The sequence below is a fragment of the Podarcis filfolensis genome (assembly GCF_964270895.1).
Source record: "Podarcis filfolensis genome assembly, chromosome: 9".
In the NCBI taxonomy this organism is placed as follows: Eukaryota; Metazoa; Chordata; class Lepidosauria; order Squamata; family Lacertidae; genus Podarcis; species Podarcis filfolensis.
Window position 1 is genome coordinate 65,901,200 of NC_139610.1, and position 22,472 is coordinate 65,923,671.

The 22,472-nt window shown below is 43.9% G+C and overlaps 1 protein-coding gene and 1 long non-coding RNA gene across 2 annotated transcripts in view; one reads left to right on the plus strand and one right to left on the minus strand.

Moving 5' to 3' along the window:
• Positions 1 to 22,472, minus strand: part of LOC310742625 — a 657,991-nt gene that overhangs the window by 164,248 nt on the left and 471,271 nt on the right. The gene's annotated exons all lie outside the window — the stretch shown is intronic.
• The window catches only part of ANTXR2 (ANTXR cell adhesion molecule 2), a 153,648-nt gene that overhangs the window by 18,998 nt on the left and 112,178 nt on the right, over positions 1 to 22,472 (plus strand). The window contains exons 4-7 of the mRNA XM_083571482.1: positions 62 to 143; positions 699 to 806; positions 1,650 to 1,718; positions 3,449 to 3,529. Coding sequence (XP_083427608.1) covers positions 62 to 143; positions 699 to 806; positions 1,650 to 1,718; positions 3,449 to 3,529 — 340 coding nt within the window. The remainder of the gene's footprint in view (positions 1 to 61; positions 144 to 698; positions 807 to 1,649; positions 1,719 to 3,448; positions 3,530 to 22,472) is intronic.

The window sequence follows — 22,472 nt, forward strand, 5'->3', positions numbered from 1 at the left end:
GGATTCAGCAATATTTTCAATACAATGTTTAATAATCTTTTGCTTTCTTCTTCATTTTCAGGAACGAAATTCAGAGAGGCCTTGAAGAGCTGAGTAATGTTAAGCCAGGAGGTGAAACGTACATACATGAAGGAATAAAAGAAGTAAGTTTTCCTTCCCCTCTCTGTTAAATGATATAGTGGCTCATGGCTTAGTGGGTAGAGTATGAGACTCTTAATCTAAGGTCATGAGTTTGAGCCCCATGTTGGGCAAATGATTTGTTGCTGTTCAAGGTATCTTGCCCTTCTTGGGTCAATTGTGACATGGAATTAGTTACATATTTAGTTCTTGTGTGGCTGTTTTTTTAAAAGCAGGAGGGTGGATTAGATCAGGACCATAGCAGGGGCAATGGGGCAAAGCTTTTCTCCCCCATGGTCCCAATCCAGTTGCTTCCCCTCCTCCTGGTTCTATAAAACAAACAACCCCTCAAAAAACCCAGCCAAGCAAGGCTTGTGGGTTCAAGTCCCACGTTGAGCAAAAGATTCCTGAATCGACTTTGTCTAACTTGGCCACAGCTTAATGGGCCCTTAGCTCATTAGTTATTATAACTGTTAATAATTTCAACAGCCCACATCTCCTTATCTGAAATGGCTATATTCCTCTTGTGCCAGTTCTCACCCCCCAATGACAGTGATAAGCACACATTTTTTGTTTTTCAGGCAAATAAGCAGATCAAGGAGGTCGGAGCCTTGAAGTCAAACAGCATCATCATCGCTCTGACAGATGGACAGTTGCAAGGGTATATACCGCAATATGCAGAAAAAGAGGTGAGTGTTGAATTGAAACTGTGCCTCCTGCTTAGTTCAGTGCTTGCCTGCGTTGTTGTTGTTATTTATTAAATTTGTAAAGGAAAAGTTAAAGGACCCCTGGACGGTTAAGTCCAGTCGAAGGCGACTATGGGGTTGCGGCTCTCATCTCTCTTCAGGCCGAGGGAGCCACCATTTGTCCACAGACAGCTTTTGGTGTCATAGTTGCCAGCATGACTAAACCAGTACTGGTGCACGGAACACCATGACAAGCACCATAGCGCACAGAAACGCCACTTGCCTTCCCGTCACAGCAGTACCTATTTATCTACTTGCACTGGCATGCTTTCGAATTGCTAGTTGGCAGGAGCTGGGACAGAGCAATGGGAGCTCACCCCGTTGCAGGGATTCGAACCGCCGACCTTCCGATCGGCAAGCCCAAGAGGCTCAGTGGTTTAGACCACAGCATCACCCGTGTCCCTATACCGCATACCCACAGATCCAAGGTGGTTCACAAGATAAAATCACAATATAAAAATCACAAAAGATATAATCAAAATGGAAACTAAAACAACCCAATAACCCTCCTCCCCAACACATTTTAAAAGGGCATTGGATCAATCAAAGGCCTCATTAAAGAGGAACGTTTTTGCCTGGCAAAATATAATGAAGGGTCCGGGTTGGTTCATATGGGGAGAGGTGCTCCTTGAGGTATTGCAGTTCTGAGCTGTTTAAGGCTTTATAGGTCAAAACCAGCACTTTGAATTGGGCCTAGAAACGAATTGGTAGCCAGTGCAGTCGGACCAGGATCTTGTTATATTCTAGCAAATGCATAAAACTTTTATTGATTTATTTCCATTCAAGGCAGAGCTTGCCAGAGATATGGGAGCAAGAGTCTACTGCGTCGGAGTCCTTGATTTTGACCAAGACCAGGTAGGGGCTATATTACAGGACACCGTGTTGAGACGATAAACAAGTTGCTGGCAATGTTTGAAGATTTACGCACTTCCTTGGTATTGGATACAGCTTCTAGGAGACCTGCCCTGTATATGCAGCAGAATGAAGGTGCAAAATCCTTAGGTTGTCAGTAGGACATACCTCTTTTGAATTGTCCCTCCACCCCCCACCATGTTAAAACACACATGCCCCTGTGTCAGTTTTTAAATGCCTGCCGAAAACCTTCCTATTCCATCCAGGCCTATGTAGGCAATTAAGAAATGCATCCCTCCACAATGGTTAATTGATGTCTGTTTTTAACTTGTGTAGATGGATTTTATTGTATGGTTTTATGGTTTATTGCTGTAGGGAGAACATGAAGCTCTTAATCTCAGGGTCGTGGGTTCAAGTCCCACAACGGGCAAAAGATTCCTGCATCACGGGGGGTTGGACTAGATGACCCTTGTGGTCCCTTCCAACTCTATGATTCTACGAGGAGCTGCAACAGAAAAGGCCTGTTCTCCTGTTGCTGCCCAGGGACCTCCCTTGGAGGCAGGACACAACTCTACGATTCTATGGTAGATACAGCTACAGCTACAGCTAGAGATGTAGATGTAGATGTACCGTATTTTTCGCTCTATAAGACGCACCAGACCACAAGACGCACCTAGTTTTTGGAGGAGGAAAACATGAAAAAAAATATTCTGAATCTCAGAAGCCAGAACAGCAAGAGGGATCGCTGCGCAGTGAAAGCAGCAATCCCTCTTGCTGTTCTGGCTTCTGGGATAGCTGTGCAGCCTGCAATCGCTCCATAAGACGCTCCGTAAGACGCACACACATTTCCCCTTACTTTTTAGAAGGGAAAAAGCGAGTCTTATAGAGCAAAAAATACAATAGATGTGACAAAGCAGTTTGTGTTTGCAGTGAATCTTGCATGTAGGAAAACATTCAAAACCGTCATCCCCCTCCTGCAGGTTGGTACGGCCCATTCTGTCACCTCCTCATTCTGCTGCATGTAGAGGCCAAGTCTGAAGCTACCATCTGCTGCAGGGGTGGGGAACTTGTGGCCGTCTAAAAGATGGTGATGGACTACAGCCCCCAGAGTCTGAGCCAGCCTGGTTGATGGCCAGGGATGGTGAGAATCATAGTCCAGCAACAGCTGGAGAGCCCCAGGTTATCCACCCCTGTTACACTGAGCCAGGCCATTGGCCAGTCTAACCCAGTGTTGTCTATTCTCATTGGCAGTTGCTCACTGATGCCTTGGACAGAACTCCTCATAGGAAAGATGAGGCACAGATCTGACTTTTAAAAAATAAAGAAATAAAATGAACATTGTTGGACCAGGACCCGAGGAACAGACATACAGACAGGAGGAAGAGTTGTACACATGGCCAAAGCTTTGCTGTTTCTCTAGGCAGCTGTTACCCCAGCTAAAAATACAAGTTGCTTTCAAGCAACATCTTTCTTTGACTGAGAACAGCTACAAAGAGCAAAAACAGCCCCATCTTCTTGTGTGGTTCTCCTTCATGCATCCTTCAGTTTCTGACTAGCCATAATGGCTATGTTCTCCCTCCACTATTGCAGGCAGTAGGCCTCTGAATATCAGTTGCCATGAACATCTGGTTGGCCACAGTGAAACCAGGATACTGGTCTGTGATGGTTGTTTTTTAAAGGCTGGTTTAGCTGTTCATATTTTTTTGCCAATGCATTTGTCCTTACTTCCTTAGCTTGAAAGGATAGCTGGTTTTAAGGAGCAAGTTTTCCCAGTCAAGGAAGGATTCCAAGCCCTCCGGGGGATAATTAATTCGGTAAGTATGTTGGAAAGCACATATTGCCTTAATTTTTCATGTACTAAGGTGGTGAAATCTTATTTACTTTTGTGGCATCGTCTTCCATGCGAAATATTAAGCTGGCTGAGCTTTCTCTAGCCTGAGTGCTTTGTTGCAGATTGATGTGGCTTCCACAGATCTGATCTCTCAGGCAGGGATGGCTAAACTGCATCCTTCCAGATGTTTTTGGACTAACACTCCCCATTCTCCCTAAACATTGACCACAGCAGCTGGGGCAGCCTGGAATTTGAAGTCCAGCAACACACGTCAACTGTCCCTGCTCTCTGAGCTGCTAGGTACCACATAAGGCCCCAGACTGAATAGCAAGGAGTATTTCTCTCTCGATGGATTGCTGAACTGTGGCTCCAGAGTCCAGTGTGAGAATTTAATCCTGCCCAAGTTGGGAGGGAAGAAAAGAAGGATTGCCATGCCACTGAAACTTGCTGCTTCTGTCTGTTGCATAATCCAGGATGAATATGAGAGATCTCCTCTTTTTTATCTTACACAGGCAGCAATAAAAGTGCTAGTGTCAGATGCTGGGTGGTGGTTGCTCGTGAGTAACCAGGCAGGACTCCGACCTGTCTTTTACAGGTTTTATTGTGCAAACTATTTACAGTGCAGATACACAAGGTTCACGTCCATCTTAGTCCCTTGCAGAATCCGGGAGTGGCCCCTTTCGGTTTCCCCCCCAACATAAGAACTTAGACACCCCAAACCTCGGCCTCCCCTCCTTGCGTTTCCCCTCTCTGCGCAAACTGGGCGATTGAAGTGGCGTGTGTGCCTCCTGGCCAACTGGGCTAGGTGAGGGGCTTGGGCTCTCAGCAGCATCTTCGAGCCCTCTCCTCGCTTGGCTGGCCCCTTCCCTCTCTTCTCCACTGGAGGTGTGGCTTTTCCCACTGCTGGACGAGGAACTGCTCCTCTCCTCAGAAGTTTCTGCGGCTCCCTGTATCTCAATGGCGTCCCTGCCTCCCTCCCCTGTTTCGATGGCAGTCCCCTGACAGCTAGCACTTTTGCAAAGCTAAGCAGGATCTGGTCCGGTTTCAAACTGGATGGGGGACCGCATGCTGAGATTCCTGCATTGCAGGGGGTAGGCCTAGGTCCCTTCCTCAAGGTCCCTTCCAACTCTACAATTACACTAATGCTGTGGGATGCACCAGAGAAGCAATGGAATAGAGACCCAGCTGATGGCAACCACAAACTATTGCTTGGTAGTCGGGTTGCAAGAGGGCATGGCTTTTTCATTCCGTTCCGTATTCATCTTATGTTTCAATTCCACTGCATTATGCCTTCCATCAAGAACGATGTTATTTGTCTCGCTGTTTGCTGTGGTAAAATGATGTAACTTACACAATTCATGGTGTAAATTACGTTGTCAATATGTTACTCCACTCCATTCATTTCAGTCAAAGGAAATGCAATGCATTTTAAAGCTGAGGCCATTGTTCTTCAGTGTCTGAGAACTAGATTTCTCTAACCAGGGCTTGATTGTCTGTACAACTTCATGGAATTTACAAGGAAGGTAGAAACTGGCTTGAGAATTTCAACTTTTGGTAGAGAAGCTTCTGCAACGAATGTAAGGTCATGCAAAGTACAGTCGTACCTTGGTTCTCGAACACCTTGGTACATTTTGGCTCCCGAACGCCGAAAACCCAGAAGTGAATGTTCCGGTTTCCAAACGTTTTTCGGAAGCCGAACGTCCAGCGCTGCTTCCGCTTAAGTGCAGAAGCTCCTGCAGCTAATTGGAAGCCACGCCTTGGTTTTTGAACGGTTTTGGGAGCCGAAAGGACTTCCGGAACTCATTGTATAAGCAATAATAACTGTATAAGCAATCTTTGCATATGTTTACTCAGTAGATTGTATTTGGCTTCCACTAGTCTTTGGGGGTTGAAGAGATCTGAAGCTGCAGTTGAAGAGGTCTGGGAGTTCACGTTTGACCAGTCAGTCGATACATGAAAACAAATCCATTCACACTCAAATATGAGCCAATAGTTGGATCTGGTGCTGTCCTCTGCCTCTGAATACCCATTGTCATAAATTGCAAGTGAGGAGAGCCTTCTTGTATGGAGGTCTTGCTTCTGGGCTCCCGGCAGGCCACTGTGAGAACAGGGTGTCAGGATTCACAGAATGCTGTGTGAGATAGTAAGTCTGCAGGCTTGAGTTTGCTAGCTGATGCAATCAGCCAGCAATACTTTCTATGGAAGTGCTGAGTCAGAAAGACTCAGCAGTAATGTGCTGTCAGTTGATTGGCTGTCCTCGGTTTAAAAGGGAAACCTGTCCAGCAGTAAGTGTGGTGGTGTAGAAGAATGTGGTCAGAGAGAGAGAGAGAGAGAGAGAGAGAGAGAGAGGTTTGTTAGCCAGAGAAAGGTTTTTTAGCCTGTAGATATTTGTATATATAAAGGTAAAGGGACCCCTTACCATTAGGTCCAGTTGTGACCGACTCTGGGGTTGCGGTGCTCATCTCGCTTTACTGGCCAAGGGAGCCAGCGTACAGCTTTTGGGTCATGTGGCCAGCATGACTAAGCCGCTTCTGGCAAACCAGAGCAGTGCACGGAAACGCCGTTTACCTTCCCGCCGGAGTGGTACCTATTTATCTACTTGCACTTTGACATGCTTTCGAACTGCTAGGTTGGCAGGAGCAGGGACCGAGCAATGGGAGCTCACCCCGTCACAGGGATTTGAACCACCGACCTTCAGATCGGCAAGTCCTAGGCTCTGTGGTTTAACCTACAGCGCCACCCACGTCCCTACTGGCCGCAGTAGTGGCATACATAAATAACCTTTTTTGACACTTGGGAATTTCAGTCTGAATTCTCCCCAACAGAAAGGACTCTGATGTTTCTTGGGAAAGTACTTTTAAACATTTTTCTTAATTCGTTATGGATCATTTCCCAATACACTTTTACCCTTTTACAAGTCCTCCGCATATGCAACCTCTTTGGATCTCCAGCACTTACCTGATTCAGTCTTGGTGCTTTTCTTTTCTTCTTATGACTTACTTCTGAGATGATATGCATAGCATTTGGCTTGCAAATAAAAAAAGAACTGGGACAAAGTTTTAGTGGGTTCCCCCCCCCTCCCATAATCACACTGTATGTGTTAATTAGCATATAGACGCCAGAATTTCTGTGTTATCACTAACTACTGTGGCTGCTGTTCTGCGTATTCTCTGCTTCACTTCCCCCCTGACCTCACTGTTTGCAATCCCCCATTCCCCTCAAGCCATGCTCATATATACGAGTAACTGAGGATAACACTTTATGCGCCAGAGGAAGCGGGGCTGCGCTCTGCAAAAGCTTATGCCATCATGCATTTGTTAGCCTTTTAAAGTGTCGCAAGCCTCTTGTTTGTTTCGGCTGCGACAGCCTAACAGGGCTCCTCCTCTGGGAATTGTGTAAAGTTAAACAACGTACGAGATCTGTGTGCAATCCTCTTCCGCTATAAGCCTGCCAGTGAACTTTTGCAAGCTTTTCTGGCGCTGTTAACGTCTCCCAACTTTGCAAAGCATCTAAATGAACGAAAGGCTTGTCAGAATCCATCAATCCGAGAGGGAAGTCTAGTGGCTTAAGAAGAAACGCTGAAGGCAACTTAGTTATCCGATCAGTAATGGTTTACTGATCTAGTTTGGCTGATAATTATCTGGAAGTATGGCTTCCTGAGCAAGCGGAATAAATGCTCTGGCAATGTGAAAATTCAGGGCTCACGAGTGTATAAGTTTCCCTTGCTTTCCTGCAGAGCCATCTTTCATTGCAGATACTATGCCCTTCTAAAAAATGTTCTTTGGAAGCAACCTGCTTAGCCTAAAAGAGAAGTGTAGGAATTGCATGTATATCAGATGCATATCATGAGCATGAATTGTGGGAGGCTGCAATCTATTCTCATTTTTAGGATGCATCAAAATGAGCACAGCCAGTGTGGTGTCCTGGGCAGAATGCTGGGCTTTGACTCAGCTGATTTGGGTTCAAATCCCTGTTTGGCCACAAATCTCGTTAGGCAGAAAGATAATAATTGTCCTGCCTGAGAAAAAGGGGTGGTGGAGGAGAAACGATGTGGAGACCTTGTGAACTGCTCGGAGGAAAAATGCAATTCAAAGACTTTTTTTGGCATGGCTTTTTCATGAATAGAGGCAAAGGCCAAACAGTAGTGGTTGGGCGTTTTGTGTGTGTTTTGCAATACGTTTGTTTTGAGAGAAGACTCTCCATGAAGCATGAAATGTGAGTTGGATTTCTAGCTGGGTGGTGGCCCTGGGTATTTCTTAGCTCCCGGGACTAGGAAAAGCCAAATAAGTTATGCAAAACATGTGGCATGATCTGCCCTATCCTGTAGGGTGCAACTCTGTGCACATACAGGTGAAGTATCTCCATAGGGAATATATATGTATATGTATATGTATATGTATATGTATATGTATATGTATATGTATGCTTTTTATTAGCTGATTATTACAACACAAACACATACAATGAACAGACCTTAAAAAAAATACAGATACAAAAAAATAATAAACGTATGTCCATATTTCAATTCTTTTTTTATTTTATTATTTTATTAAGTTTCCCATTTTAACAATCCAATCCAATCACATTGAATGTTCCAAATTATACAAATACATATCAACTAGTCCAAATATTCTGCCTAAATTATAACTTTTTTGTTGGGTATTTCAATTCTTATTCTTTTCTAATTGGGTTCCTTCATCCTCAACGCGGGTCTAATTTCATATTTGGTAAACCATTTCTTTCTCATTTCCTTTGCCCTACTTTTATCTACGTTTTATACTTTCACACCATATTTCGTTTTGCAGAAATTACTCAAAGCAAATCCAGGTATTGATTTTAGGACACTGCTTTTTTAGGTAATCTCTATATTTTCCCCATTCTTTTTGGAATTTTTGTTTAGATTGTCCCCTAATTGTATCCGTCATTTTGGCCAATTCAAGGTAGTCAAATAATTTCTCTTGCCACTCTTTTGTTTGTTTGTTGGTACTATCTCTTTTTTCCATATTTATTTATTTTTTGCAGTTAAGATTCTTGTTGCTGATGTTGCATACAGGAATACTCTCTTATTTACACTTGCAATGTTGGAGTCTAATATGCCCAGCGGAAAAGCTTCTGGGATCTTTTTTTATTATAAAGGTTTGTTTAAATATTTTCTTCAACTCTTCATATACCATATCCCAGAAGCTCTTAATTTTATTACAGGTCCACCACATGTGTAGCAGCGTCCCCTCTGCTTGATTACACCTCCAACACATTTTGGATTTTGTTTTATACATTTTAAATATTTTGCTAGGTGTTATGTTCCATCTATAAAACATCTCTAGAAAATTTTCCTTTATGGCGTCGCCATAGGGAATCTCTTGCGTCTTCACCCTTGTCAGCCACACATACCTTGCGCTGGGTGTGCTGCTTTGTCATCAGAAGAAATGGCTAAATATGCCAATTTTGGTTCCTCTCGGTTTCACGCTTCTCCAATCTTAAGTTCATTTTTCCACATTTCCACATCAGCTTGTGTTTTCTCCCCCTACCCCCCAAAAAAATTCTGCTGAAAATTCAACTGCATTTTAGTGAGAATTTCTCCTCCTGTATACATTTTTATATGCAATTTTACTAGTTACAAGTTTTAGATAGTGAGTATTATTATTTTTTTAAGGGACACGGGTGGCGCTGTGGGTTAAACCACAGAGCCTAGGACTTGCCGATCAGAAGGTCGGCAGTTCGAATCTCCATGACAGGGTGAGTTCCTGTTGCTCGGTCCCAGCTCCTGCCAACCTAGTAATTCGAAAGCACATCAAAGTGCAAGTAGATAAATAGGTACCACTCCGGCGGGAAGGTAAACGGCGTTTCCGTGCGCTGCTCTGGTTCGCCAGAAGCGGCTTAATCATGCTGTACGCCGGCTCCCTCGGCCAATAAAGCAAGATGAGCACCGCAACCCCAGAGTCAGTCACGACTGGACCTAATGGTCAGCGGTCCCTTTACCTTTTAGTTTTTGTTTTTTTTAAAGTTTATGTCAATTGTGTTATCTGCTTTAAATTTTGTTATCTTGTCTGGTGTTGCTGTGGTCTAAGGACTAAGGCAAAGAAAGTTGAGTCTGGTCTATGTGCTCAGCTCCATGCAGATCTTGCTTCATTGTGGGAGAGCATCATGGGGAAAGTGGCTTCAGCATGGCTTGTGTGTGTGTGTGTGTGTGTGTGTGTGTGTGTGTGTGTGGTTTGAAGCAGTTCAGCTCTCTGCATTTGTGGTATCTGCACACATCCTGTTACTAGGTAGGAGAGCAATCACAGGAAATAGCCTTGATGTGGGCTGGTGTGTTTGTCATTTTGATCCTTCTTTACAAGCAGCTCAGCTCTCTCCTCGAAGTATCATTTTTCTTCCTCTCTCATCATATACCAGAACCTGGGACCATGCAAAGAGGCTGAATATTGGACAATTCAGGACCGGCAAAAGAAAGCACTTGTTCACACAGTGCACAGTTAAAACTATGGAATTTCCTCTCACAAGAGGTTGTGATAGCCACCAACTTGGATGCAGTGTTAGAAACTCAGATATCTAAGTTAGGCACCAAATGGCTCTTGAACCAGGGTTACAGTCGCCCAAAACAGAATGCCTAGTTGCCATTTCGGGGCCAGATGTCACAAAAGTAAGATTTTTCAATGCAATTTTTGGGTTCCTGAAATTTGTTCGGAGTGTGCAGATAAAATATAGTGGTACCTCGGGTTAAGTACTTAATTCGTTCCGGAGGTCTGTTCTTAACCTGAAACTGTTCTTAACCTGAAGCACCACTTTAGCTAATGGGGCCTCCTGCTGCTGCCGCGCGCGCCGGAGCACGATTTCTGTTCTCATCCTGAAGCAAAGTTCTTAACCCGAGGTACTATTACTGGGTTAGCGGAGTCTGTAACCTGAAACGTCTGTAACCTGAGGTACCACACAGTGGTACCTCTGGTTGTGAATGGGATCCGTTCCAGAGGCTGGTTCGCAACATTAAAAGAGCACACCCTGAAGTGCCATATCTGCGCAGGTGCGCGATTTGGTGCTTGTGCGCATGTGCAAAGCACAATTTAGCGCTTCTGTGCATGCGCAAGTGGTGAAACCTGGAAGTAACCCTTTCCGGTACTTCCAGGTCGTTGCGGGACGTAACCTGAAAGAACGTAACATGAAGCAAACGTAACATGAGGTAGGACTGTATCACAGACAGAATTCTACAGGATGTGTGTGAAAACAGCAAAGGTCTGAGGTTCCCCAGGCATGCACCTCCAGATGGTGGAGACGTTTCCTGGTGTCCGGGAAACTTCACTCAGTCCCAAGTGACTGATTGTTGTTTAGTCGTTTAGTCGTGTCCAACTCTTCGTGGCCCCATGGACCAGAGCACGCCAGGCACTCCTGTCTTCCACTGCCTCCCGCAGTTTGCTGGTAGCTTCGAGAACACTGTCCAACCACCTCGTCCTCTGTCGCCCCCTTCTCCTTGTGCCCTCCATCTTTCCCAGCACCAGGGTCTTTTCCAGGGAGTCTTCTTCTCTCATGAGGTGGCCAAAGTATTGGAGTCTCAGCTTCAGGATCTGTCCTTCCAGTGAGCACTCAGGGCTGATTTCCTTAAGAATGGACCGGTTTGATCTTCTTGCAGTCCATGGGACTCTCGAGAGTCTCCTCCAGCACCATCATTCAAATGCATCAATTCTTTGGTGATCAGCCTTCTTTATGGTCCAGCACTAGTGCAAAATGTGCCTGGCCAATTTTGAACACTGCTTGGATGCCTTTAAAAGAGAATTATACAAAGGAAAAAAGCTGCTAGGAACTATTAGCCATGACGGCTATGTTTGCCTCCACTTTCGAAGACAGTATGCCTCTGAATACCAGTTGTTGAAAGTCACGGCTTGGAAGAGTGCTCTCGCACTCAGGCCCATCTCATGGGCTTCCCATTGACCGCTATGAGACCAGGAGCTTTGACTAGATTGGCCTTTGTTCTTATGTTCCCATGTTGAGTGTGGAGAGAGGCTTGGAGAAGTCAAGGCTTTTGCGACAGTGCAACCTTTGCTGTTTCAAGAGCGATAGAGGTGAACAGCCAGCAGGAGGTTTGCTCCACGTTGCTCTCCATGCTGTGTCAAAACTTTCCTGCCCTGCTGTTTTGTACAATCACCTGCTCTGGGCGCAACTAAGCAGAAAACACAGAGGGGTTTTTCCATTTCCTTTGCAAGAGGCTAGAAAAGAGAAGTGCCAGCCAGCCGCCGTGTAACTGAAGCCTGGGCCCGTGCGCCACTTTTTTTCCTTTGCAAGAACAGAATCCATTTACAGGGAGCATCTGATTACCAATTATGAGCCTCCTTAATAGGAACATTTCCTGCAAGAGGAAGAAATATGCTTGGCTTTGTGTGCTAGGGCAGTCAGGAAGCGAGTCATTAAATGCTTAAGTGGAAGAAGAAGAAGAAGAAGAAGTTTGGAGGAGAAGGAAGGGATGCATGAAGTGAGCATGGAGGAAAATTATTCCGATTATATCACTCTCTCCTCTAATTCACACGGATAGCCTAACGCTGGAGCTGCACTTGCTGTGAGATTTAGAACAAACATGTTAAGAGGTTTCTGCTCATGCAGCTGAAATGCAAGAGGAGCAGAGAGCTACTGGGGAGGTGAGGGGGTGAATGGCTTTGTGGAGTTGTTAAAGGGGCTCAATGGCCTGGAAGGGGAATATTTCTACGTCCTCCTACCCTTCACTACCGCACAGGGCTTAATTTGACATCCCCTGACATATTACAAATCGTATAATGTCCTGGTGCACAGAGGGCTGCTCCCTAAGCAGCAACTTAACTGATAAGGTCCCAGGTTCTCTCCCTCCCCACTCCTTCCTCTGCTTCCCTCTGCACGGTTTGGCTTATGATTTCGATTTGACTCGTCAGATACCACTAAACTGCTATTGGTTGCATTACATAACTGATACGGTAAACGCTCTTAACAAACTACAAACTACAGAGCATTGCTCTCAGCCTATGTTCCCCCCTTTTTTTAAAAAAAATAAAAATTCACAATTACAGTGGTACCTCGGGTTACATACGCTTCAGGTTACATACACTTCAGGCTACAGACACCGCTAACCCAGAAATAGTACTTCGGGTTAAGAACTTTGCTTCAGGGTGAGAACAGAAATCGTGCTCCAGTGGCGTGGCGGCAGCAGGAGGCCCCATTAGCTAAAGTGGTTCTTCAGGTTAAGAACAGTTTCAGGTTAAGAACGGACCTCCGGAACGAATTAAGTACTTAACCTGAGGTACGACTGTAAACATTATCATCACATAAGTATAAAAGAATAAACCACAACAAATAAAAAAATAGAAAAGAAAACAATTTCACACAATATTAAATCCACGTTTTAGGATTACTCAGATCCTTCGACTTCCCTCCATTCCCTCGCCTGCTTCTTTTATATTATCTTAATTTGTACATGTCAATAATTTCCTTATCTTTAATTTTGCCCCGTTAGCATACACTGAGTGCCTTCCTCTTCAAAGTTAAACAAATACAGTGGTACCTTGGTTCTCAAACTTAATCCATTCCGGAAGTCCGTTCCAAAACCAAAGCATTCCAAAACCAAGGTGCACTTTCCCTTAGAAAGTAATGCAAAACGGATTGATCTGTTTCAGATTTAAAAAAAACCCCTAAAACAAAAAATTAACATGAATTTTGCTATCTTACGAGGCCATTGATCCATAAAATGAAAGCAATAAACAGCGTACTGTACTATAAAATAAATAAAACAGCATTGTAGATGATGAAAATTAAAATTATTATTTTTTCTTGCCTGCACTGATGATAGTCATTGTTTGGATGGGGGGCTTTTATCCATTTCTGCAGTCACACAATCAATCAATCAGTAGCTGAACTGGGATCCACATAGTCACAAAAACAAATTAACTGAAAAAGCCTCAAAACAAAAAACGCAAAATTAATAGCAAAAACAAAAGCACCACATATAAGCCCCAAATATCACCTCAGAACACTGCAATTGGAAACGGAAGGCTTCAATTATAATGGGAGGACGCAAATTATCAGCGCAACAGGAAACACAGGGGGATGCAAAACGGAGCATGTTCTGCTTCCGAAAAAACGTTCGAAAACCGAAACATCTACTTCTGGTTTTGCAGTGTTCGGGTTCCAAGTTGTTCATGAACTAACCTGTTCGAAAACCGAGGTACCACTGTACAACCATCCAGGCTTTAACCCAGGGGTGGGGAATCTGTGACCCTCTGAATTCTGTTGGACCACAGCTACCATTGTCTCTAACCATTGGCTATGATAGCTGGAGCTGATGGGAGTTTGAGTCCAACAATATATGGGGAGTCAAATGTTCCCCACCTTGCTTTAGCTCCTGTGTCGGTTCCCCTCCCCTCTAGCATTTCAGCAGTTAAGCACTGGGTTGCAGGCTTTCCTTGTTTATCCTCCAGGCATGCCTCTGTCATAGTTGTGTTCCACAGAGTTTCTCTCTGGACTTATTGATCCAGAGTCAATCCTGCTTGGAATCATTCCTGCCTGGGCCGCATTTCAGCCTGCAAGGAAACCTGCTAACTCTCCTGTCTGTCTTCAGTCTTGCCAAAACACACACACAACAACAACAACAACCAGCTCTAAAATTGAGGAGTGAAGCTTTCAATCTGATCAGACTATCATTCTGTACTTTCATATCATAGACTTATCAGGGCAGTGTCCGATGTTAAAACATAAGACACCCTTAAAAACCTAAAAAATGACTGGCAAATTGAAAATGAAACAGCTGCAAAGGCCTGCTAGCCTGTTGGGGGCTGATCCTTAGCCCTTTTGCATATAAAAGCATGCAGTTTACCTCTCGGTTGCACTTCCCTATTCCGCTTAGAAACGTCTTTTTGCAAAAGCTGTCACAGCAAAGTAGCGCCGTAAAGTTATTTTTATTGTTTTTAGTTTGTAAAATCTATATACTGCTCTAAAAAAAATCAAAGTTGTTTACGAAAAGAATAAAACAACAACATTGTCAACTGAAAAAAACGGCTATTTGAAATGTTCAAAATATAATTAAAATTAGCGAGAAGCTAAAACCAGATTAAAGCATGCCGGCATTCTACATATCTAGATTGGCTTGCCCTAAACAAAAATGTATTTAGAAGGCACCAAAAAGAATACAGTGCCAGCTGTCAAGTGGCAGGGAGTTCCAAAGTGCAGATGCTGCCGCACTAAATGATTGATTTTGTACAAATGTGGAACGAGTGGCACCTGTAACAGTTCTAGCTCTGCACTGTCACATATTTTTGCAAACCAGCTCTTTATCAGTTCCTCTTTCCCCCTCCCTTTAAAGCACACTTCTCTTTTAAATTGTTCTTTTTTTGTGGTTTCCTAAGCCAGGTTCTATTGGCCTGCTTTGCATGACATGGTAAGTGAAACCATGTGCAAAATAGCAGGCTCCTAGAGAGAAGCTCACAGACTCTTTGCTCCTTCCCCAGTCGATTTTTGTTGTTTCGCCTTGTGTTGAGGTTTAGATTGTAAGCTCCTTGGGAACGGGGACCTCTCTGAAGCACCGTTTTCATGGGTTGCATGCTGAATAAACAGCAATAACGAAAGAAGTTGTTGTGGTTCAAATGTGCGTTGCACCAACCCCTGAGAAACTAGCCAGGCAGAGTGGAGGGCAGAGAGAGAGAGAGAGAGAGAGAAAGAAAGAAAGAGAGGGAGGGAGAGAGGGAGGGAGAAATAGCTCTCTCTTTAAAATTCTGGCTTCACCAGCAGAAATTCTAGCACCCACCCAGCAGGCGAAAACAACTGCTGAGAGAGCGAGCGCACCAGCCAGCTGGCAAACCCAATAGTGTGATGTTTCTGCTGTTCCTTGTGGTTTGTTTTTTCGTGTGGGCCGTGAGTGACTCCTGGATTGCTTCCTCGTTAAGTGAATAATTGGGTGGGACTTTGTCTTCCTCTCGCCCTCTCTTTTGTTCCACTTCATTAGTGCGCTATATTGACGTAACCTCAGGAAGCAGCTCTGATGGCCTTGGCCCCCTCTGAGGCTACAGATGTTTCGGAGGAGGTCAAAGAAGACCCTGAGGATTACCCTGATCTTGGCTGCTTTCATTTATCGGCCATATTTGCAATCCATTTTCTCCTTGGTGCCGCTGATGCCCCGTTGGAGACTTTGAACGGTGCCCCATTACCATTATTTGTGGGGGGGGGGGGGAAACAAGACTTTAGAACCACCTTACCCCAAAATGGCAACTACATGTTCTGTTTTGATGACTGTGACCTTGAAAAATGTAAGTGGAGAGGGATGGAATGAGCTAACCTGGAAATACTATTAGGAGATGCTGCAACATTTTGTTGCATGCCCATCTTGTTTTAAACTGTTCTTTCTCTGAGAACTTCAGAGCAGCTTATATGCTCTCAGCAGGGCTCCCATCCAAACAACTTCCAGGGTCAACCCTGCTTAGCTTCGTAGAAGTAGAACGGTGTCCCTGATGCGTTTGCTGCTGTCACGACCCGCTCTGACCTTCTGAGAAACCTCAAGGCTGTTTCTGTCAATATATAAAGAAAAATGAATGATATAAAGTCTGAATCATCCTAATCGGCTGTTTCTTGTACTGGTTTCTATCCCATTAATACCCTATGGAATTTTGCATAATGGTGTTCACAGTAACAAATAGGGGGGGAAAAATAACCACATCTGCATATTATTGGCCTCACACTCCCTTGAAAACATTGCCAGTCCTTGAATCATAGTATGGAGCGAGAAAACCGTTAATGCAATTTGTGTGTGTGGTTTTGTTTTGCTCTTTTATTGACTCAGGGTTCTGCAAGGTAAATTTTGCAGCCAGCGCGCACGAATTTGGCAAGCATCGCAGGAGCAGGCCGAACACTGGGCTTGCTAAGATTTACATTAAGTAAGTCTTGTGCGTGGACCGCTGTGCTAGAATATAATGGCAAACTGCTTTAATTTTGTTTTAACAACTAACAGCATATACATTTGATTTCATAAATAAAAATAAAGAAACTATTTGTTTTTAGAAAACTTGTACATTTGCTATCCTGTGCACTGTCATGCTTTGGCAGGATTTAAGCAGCCTAGCTGTCAGAAAGGTTGCAGTTAGAGAAAAAGAGAGAACAATACTTTTTCTGGCACCGTGGTAATACTGGATGAAATAAAGTCTTTAACTGTAACTCCTTTTAGATGCATCTAACTGTAATTGTTTTTAGAATGATTTGGCTTTTATAAAATTAAAATAATTACTGACACGCTTGCAACCCTGGGCTCCTTCAGCAGGAAAGGGTGGGATGTAAATTCAGTTAATTCATCATCATCATCCACAGCAAAGAGCAGTGAATGGTGTACATTTAGGAAATGTAAGTAAAATCTTCCTATTGCTTTTAAAGCTGTGACATTCTGTGTATTCCACATGTGCGCTGGATATTGATAGAGAGCTTTTAATCTGGGAATAACTCCATCGCTGCCGTTTCTTTTTACACAAGAAAGCAATTGCCTTGTTGGGTTCATGGTTTTCCTTGGATCAAAATGATCTGAAATCTGACCCTTGAACTTGTTTTTTTCTTCCTTTCTGGGGGCGGGGGAGGAGAGATCCAGCTGTTCTGAAGGTCTGCCCAGAATCCTGAACTCTGTTTGCCATTTCACAGGAGGAACAGATGCCAGGAGAGTTATGATTTATGGTAGCAGCGGCTGCCAAAATCCTTTGAACTGTGTGCAAGGGCTAAGCGAAATCAAAGGATGCTGTGAAACGAATTGACGCTTAGCATATTTTGCTAATTGTCAATGTATAGAGTGTGTTGATCAAAAAAACAAATTTAAAAATCCATCCTGGATATGTTCATTTATACCTGGCTCTCCCACGCTTGGTTATGAGCTTTCCAGGTTACAGACGCTTCAGGTTACAGACTCTGCTAACTCAGAAATAGTACCTCGGGTTAAGAACTTTGCTTCAGGATGAGAACAGAAATCACGCGGTGGCAGCAGGAGGCCCAACTAGTTAAAGTGGTACCTCAGGTTAAGAACAGTTTCAGGTTAAGAACAGACCTCCGGAACGAATTAAGTTCTTAACCCGAGGTACCACTGTACAGTGGAGCCTTGGTTCTCAAACTTAATGTGTTTCGGAAGTCTGTTCAACTCCCGAAACATTCGAAAACCAAGGTGCGGCTTCCGATTGGCGCCGGTGCCCCAGAAATAATAGACGACAACTGCATTGGACGTTCGACTTCTGAAATTTTTTTGGGAAACTGTTACACTTACTTCCCAGTTTCCAGCATTCAGGAGCCGATTTGTTTGTCAGCTAAGCCATTCGAGAACCAAGGTTCCATTGTATATGTGAGTTTCTAACCCCAGTAGTTTTGAACTGGACCATCTCCTCACCTTTGGAAGAGGGGGTTCACTCTGCATATTCCTGCATTGCAGGGGGTTGGACTAGATGATCCTCAGGGTCCTTTTTCAGCTCTACTGAAAGGTTGTATTTTCTGAGAATCCTCTGAAAAAAGGATCTCTCAAAGGACCTGTTGATGGCATTTTACCATTGTACTGCTGAGAGTGTATTAACTTACGGTCTGTGTGTGTGGTTTGGGAGCTGCACGGTCAGGGAAAAAACAATGTTGTCCAGGGTTGTAAAGACTGCGGAGAGAATAACTGGGTGCACTCTTCCCATCTTGGATCAAATCTATGCTTCCAGGTGTCATAAGAAAGCTGCAGACATAGTGCAGGATAGTGCGCACCCCGGAAATGATCTCTTTCAGTTTCTGCCTTCTGGAAGAAGGTACAGGGTTATAAAGACTAGGACTAGCCGCCTGAGAAACAGTTTCTATTCAAATGTGATTTTGGTTTTAAACGCAATATAAGTTAGTCTCTATGGGAGTATATTGTATTTAATTATGGGGTATCAGAGTTTTTTAGGGGGCTAACCATGCTGGGATAGCTGGTATAGCAGGCTTGTTTGTTTCTGAATGTCTGGTGTAGATTTTCAGTTTTGTTGTTCTGTGTGGGACAATGACAATAAAGATTATCGTATCGTATCGTATCGTATCGTATCGTATCTACAATTCTATGATTCCCCAGTGTCAGAAGAGATCCCATATTAGGATTGCAGAGTATTGGAAACTTCCTCATACAGAGTCAGATCAAAGGTCCATTTACACTGACTGGCAGAAGCTCTCTAGAATTTCTGGCAGGCGTCATTGAGTCTGAGGCCTTCTGCATGCAAGGCAGATGTTGTCCGACTGAGCTACAGCCTTTTCCAATTGCTTACCACCTGCACCTATCCTGTCCTCCATTTCTACCCATTCCTGTAGTCATGGGAACAGGGGCTTCCTTCTCCTGATGGTCAGAGGAGTGGGCTTCACACCGACCTGAGGCCTCCTAAGGGACAATCTTGGGGAGAACATACAAAAAATATCTACATGGTGCCTAGGGAACAACTTGCACCTTAATATCAGCAGGACAAAGGAGATGGTGTTGGACTTTCGGAGGAAGAGAGGAGAACTAGCCACACTGTACATCGGGGAGGGCTGTGTGGAGAGAGTCTCTTCCTTTAAATTCCTAGGCATTTAGCTCAGTGAAGACCTTACTTGGAAAATCAATACAACCCAGGTGGTTTAGAAAGCCCAACAGAGACTCCATCTCCTCAGAGTATTGCGAAAGAACAATGTCAATCAACATTTGATTATCTCCTTCTACCAGTCAACAATAGAAAGTGTCCTTTCATACTGCATCACGGTGTGGTACGCTGGTTTGACATCAATAGAAAGTGCCTACATAGGGTGGTGAATACAGCACAAGATATTATGGGCTGTCCCATGAATCCACTGGATGACATTGCGGAAGAAGGTTGCCTCAGGAGAGTGAGGAAAATTCTTAGGGATGATTCAAACCCTGGCCGGCACTTCCTTGATCTCCTGCCCTCAGGCAGAAGATATAGAAGCATGATTAGTCACACCAACAGGGTAAAAAACAGCTTCTATCCATGGGCTGTTAGGCTGCTGAATGAAAAGATAACAACAGGGCAACTGACTTTTGGGTTTGGTGGGTGTGCATCAGTAAACGAGGGGAATTAAGACTAAGAGAGCTGAGTGGGGGGTGCTCGTGTAATCTCACTGTATTCAGGTTGTACAAGTGACAAGAAAGTATTTCAAATTCAATTCAATTCAATTCGAAGAGGTGCTCTCCGGCTAACTGGAACTAACAATGCAAATCCTGTTGCCAATGTAAAAATGACAGACAAAAGGATGTGGTTTCGATCTTTGGTTGCGTGGGAGAAGAACTGTACTCGAAAGTTGCAAGAACGGATATGTTTGAGTGAGATAAAACCTTGTCAAACAAATCTGGTTGCCATAGTTGCTAGGCCTTCTTCTAGATGTGCTAAGCTATAATTGGCTTGTGAACTTCGCTTGCTGTCCAAGGTCCCTGAAGTAACCAAACAGTTTTCTGAGTGCAGCCTGCTATAAGTTTTGCAAAGCTGGAGGGGAAAAATGGGTTTTAAGGCCATAATGAAATGTTATAAATCAGAGGTTGAGTGGGGAATTTGAACTCTGATCTTCAAGGTTTGCATCCAGGATTCCAGTCCTCCGTGCTAGTTCTTGATTTCAAAGCTCCATTCAGCTTTGTCCTTTAGCTTTTTTAAAAAATAAAATAAAAAAGGCTTTTCTTGGGTATCATTTATCGTTGGCAGTCCAGAAACTCTTGGAAAAGGGGTGGTGGTGGTCAGCTCTCTGCAAAGACAAAGCAGATCCTATATTTGATGCAAAACACAGGAAATAAAAAAAGATGACATCAGTTATTTTGCTCTCTCTATGTTGTTCTGTCAAGGAAGTTAACAACCGTGCTTAGATTCACAATACGATGTAAGAGGATGTTGCTGTCCGGTGATGGCCTCATCCAGCAATTGTTTTATTATGGCTTCTGTTACCTTATTTTATTTTAACATTGCTTGTGCATTTTTGTTGCTGTCTGGGAAGTGTTGGGGATGAAATTTTATTGGGCATACAATAAATATAACGTCTGTTGTTCTGAAACAAACTTTCCACTCTGTAACTCAGATAGGCAAAGGAGGTTCATATTGCTTACTCTGCCCCTTTCTTCCAACTACCCCCCCTACAGAATATCCTGCCCCCCTGTGGCTCCCTATCTTCCCCGCAACTCGTTTTCCAACCCCTGCCCCACATGATTCCTACTTGCATAGGGCCTATGTGAGATTTTCGTCCTCGGTCAGCCTGCCACAATCCTTTCTCACAGAAGAAGCGTTGCTTTGACATTTTGTTGCTGAGAGTTTTGTTCCCTGAGCTGTTGAGATATTTGTGGACATTCCATAGAACTACAGCCTGTTTTAGAAGCAGGAGGATATAGTTAGCCATTCTAATAAGCAGAATGTATTTTGAGCTGCATCCACTGGAGTTGGTTTTAAAAACGCATGGAGCTCAATTCCATCCCTTCCTCCTTGATCCCGATAGAAGCACAACTGAAATATACTCAGAGTCAAGTGTAGATTTCATGCTCTTTATTCAGCTCATAGTAGTGAGGAATGGAAGTTCCCCCGAAATGTCTACTTTATATACATTATTTACACAATGGGCCCTATGTGATTGGCTAATTCTGGGATTCTCCTGTAGGCCAATCAGGTTGCGGATTCACTTCCACCTGGAGTTGGATTGGGTGGCTCCTGCGGACCAATCAGACTGCTGCATTCTGGATCCTATTGTTCTAGGACCAATCAGACTGCTGCATTCTGAATCCTATTGTTCTAGGACCAATCAGACTGCTGCATTTTGGATCCTATTCAACTCAGGACATAACAACAACTTTATTTTGATGGGATCATGTTATCTCTCAGACATTGTCATTTACTGGATAGTGAAAAGGGGCTGAGAATAGCCTATACTCAGACTAAGACCATTGTGAGTACATTAAAACAAAACAAAACAGGAAAACCTCAGCAACTTGATATATTTTGCACTGTTGCATGTGTCTGTTAAGCATTTGCAAAGGAAACTGAAATGCAGAAACCTAGAGAGATGGTGTAATTTTGATATGCACCCAGCCGCAACAGGAATTACTGGCAAGCAAAGTGAAGTAAAAGTTTAAAGTGCTTATATTCTGTAATTGCTCGTGGGAACTTGTGTCTGATTCTGGCTTGCCATCATCTGTATGTTAAAGTTATTTTAATCAGCAAGAATGAGTGATTGACAGGGTAGTCTGTAGTGTGTCTGGGAAACAACTCCTTTGAAAATAAGGAGCAAGTGTCTTTTGGAAGCAATTTGCTCTATTCCAGAGCAAGTGACCATGAGCTCACTTCGACCTTTGAACTCACGATGCGTTCCCACAGGTTGTGTTCATACGTTGAAGCCAATTAGATGAAGGTAAAGGTATATTCAAGGAGACCAATGAGATGTGGCCTGGAGCTGCTTCCTACCAATCATTGGTAATCAAGCCTGCTCCTATGTGCATAGTCCTGCCCCTTTATCTGCATATGCAAATGGAGCCCTATGAAAACCAGTGCTTACACCGCAAGAAAGCACAACCACTTACTCTTCTTCTGAAAAGCATTTCTTGAAATCTCTTGCTTTTCTGGGATTGCGGCATTCTCTCTAGACTGGGCTGGGATATGGTGAAATTGTCAAAGCATCACCAGTTGCCATGTCACTTGACAGCACCAACAAATCCTGAAACCAACAGGTCTTTGGGGCAAGACGAAGAGCACGCAGTTTGGAGTTCGACCGTGAGGTGTATGAGCAGAAAGAACAAGAGAGTTTCTTGTGTGCTGCAGATTTTTGAGGGGATATTTCCCGAGTCTTTTCTGGGCACCGTAGGTGGTGCTGATGGCCGTGGGCACCATGTTGATATTGGCAACCCCTGCTTTTACAAAACAGTTTTGCCTGTGTAATTTCTACACCCTCCCAGTCTCATGGCAGTCTAATTTAAACCAACTCCGTTTCACAGGGGGATTATC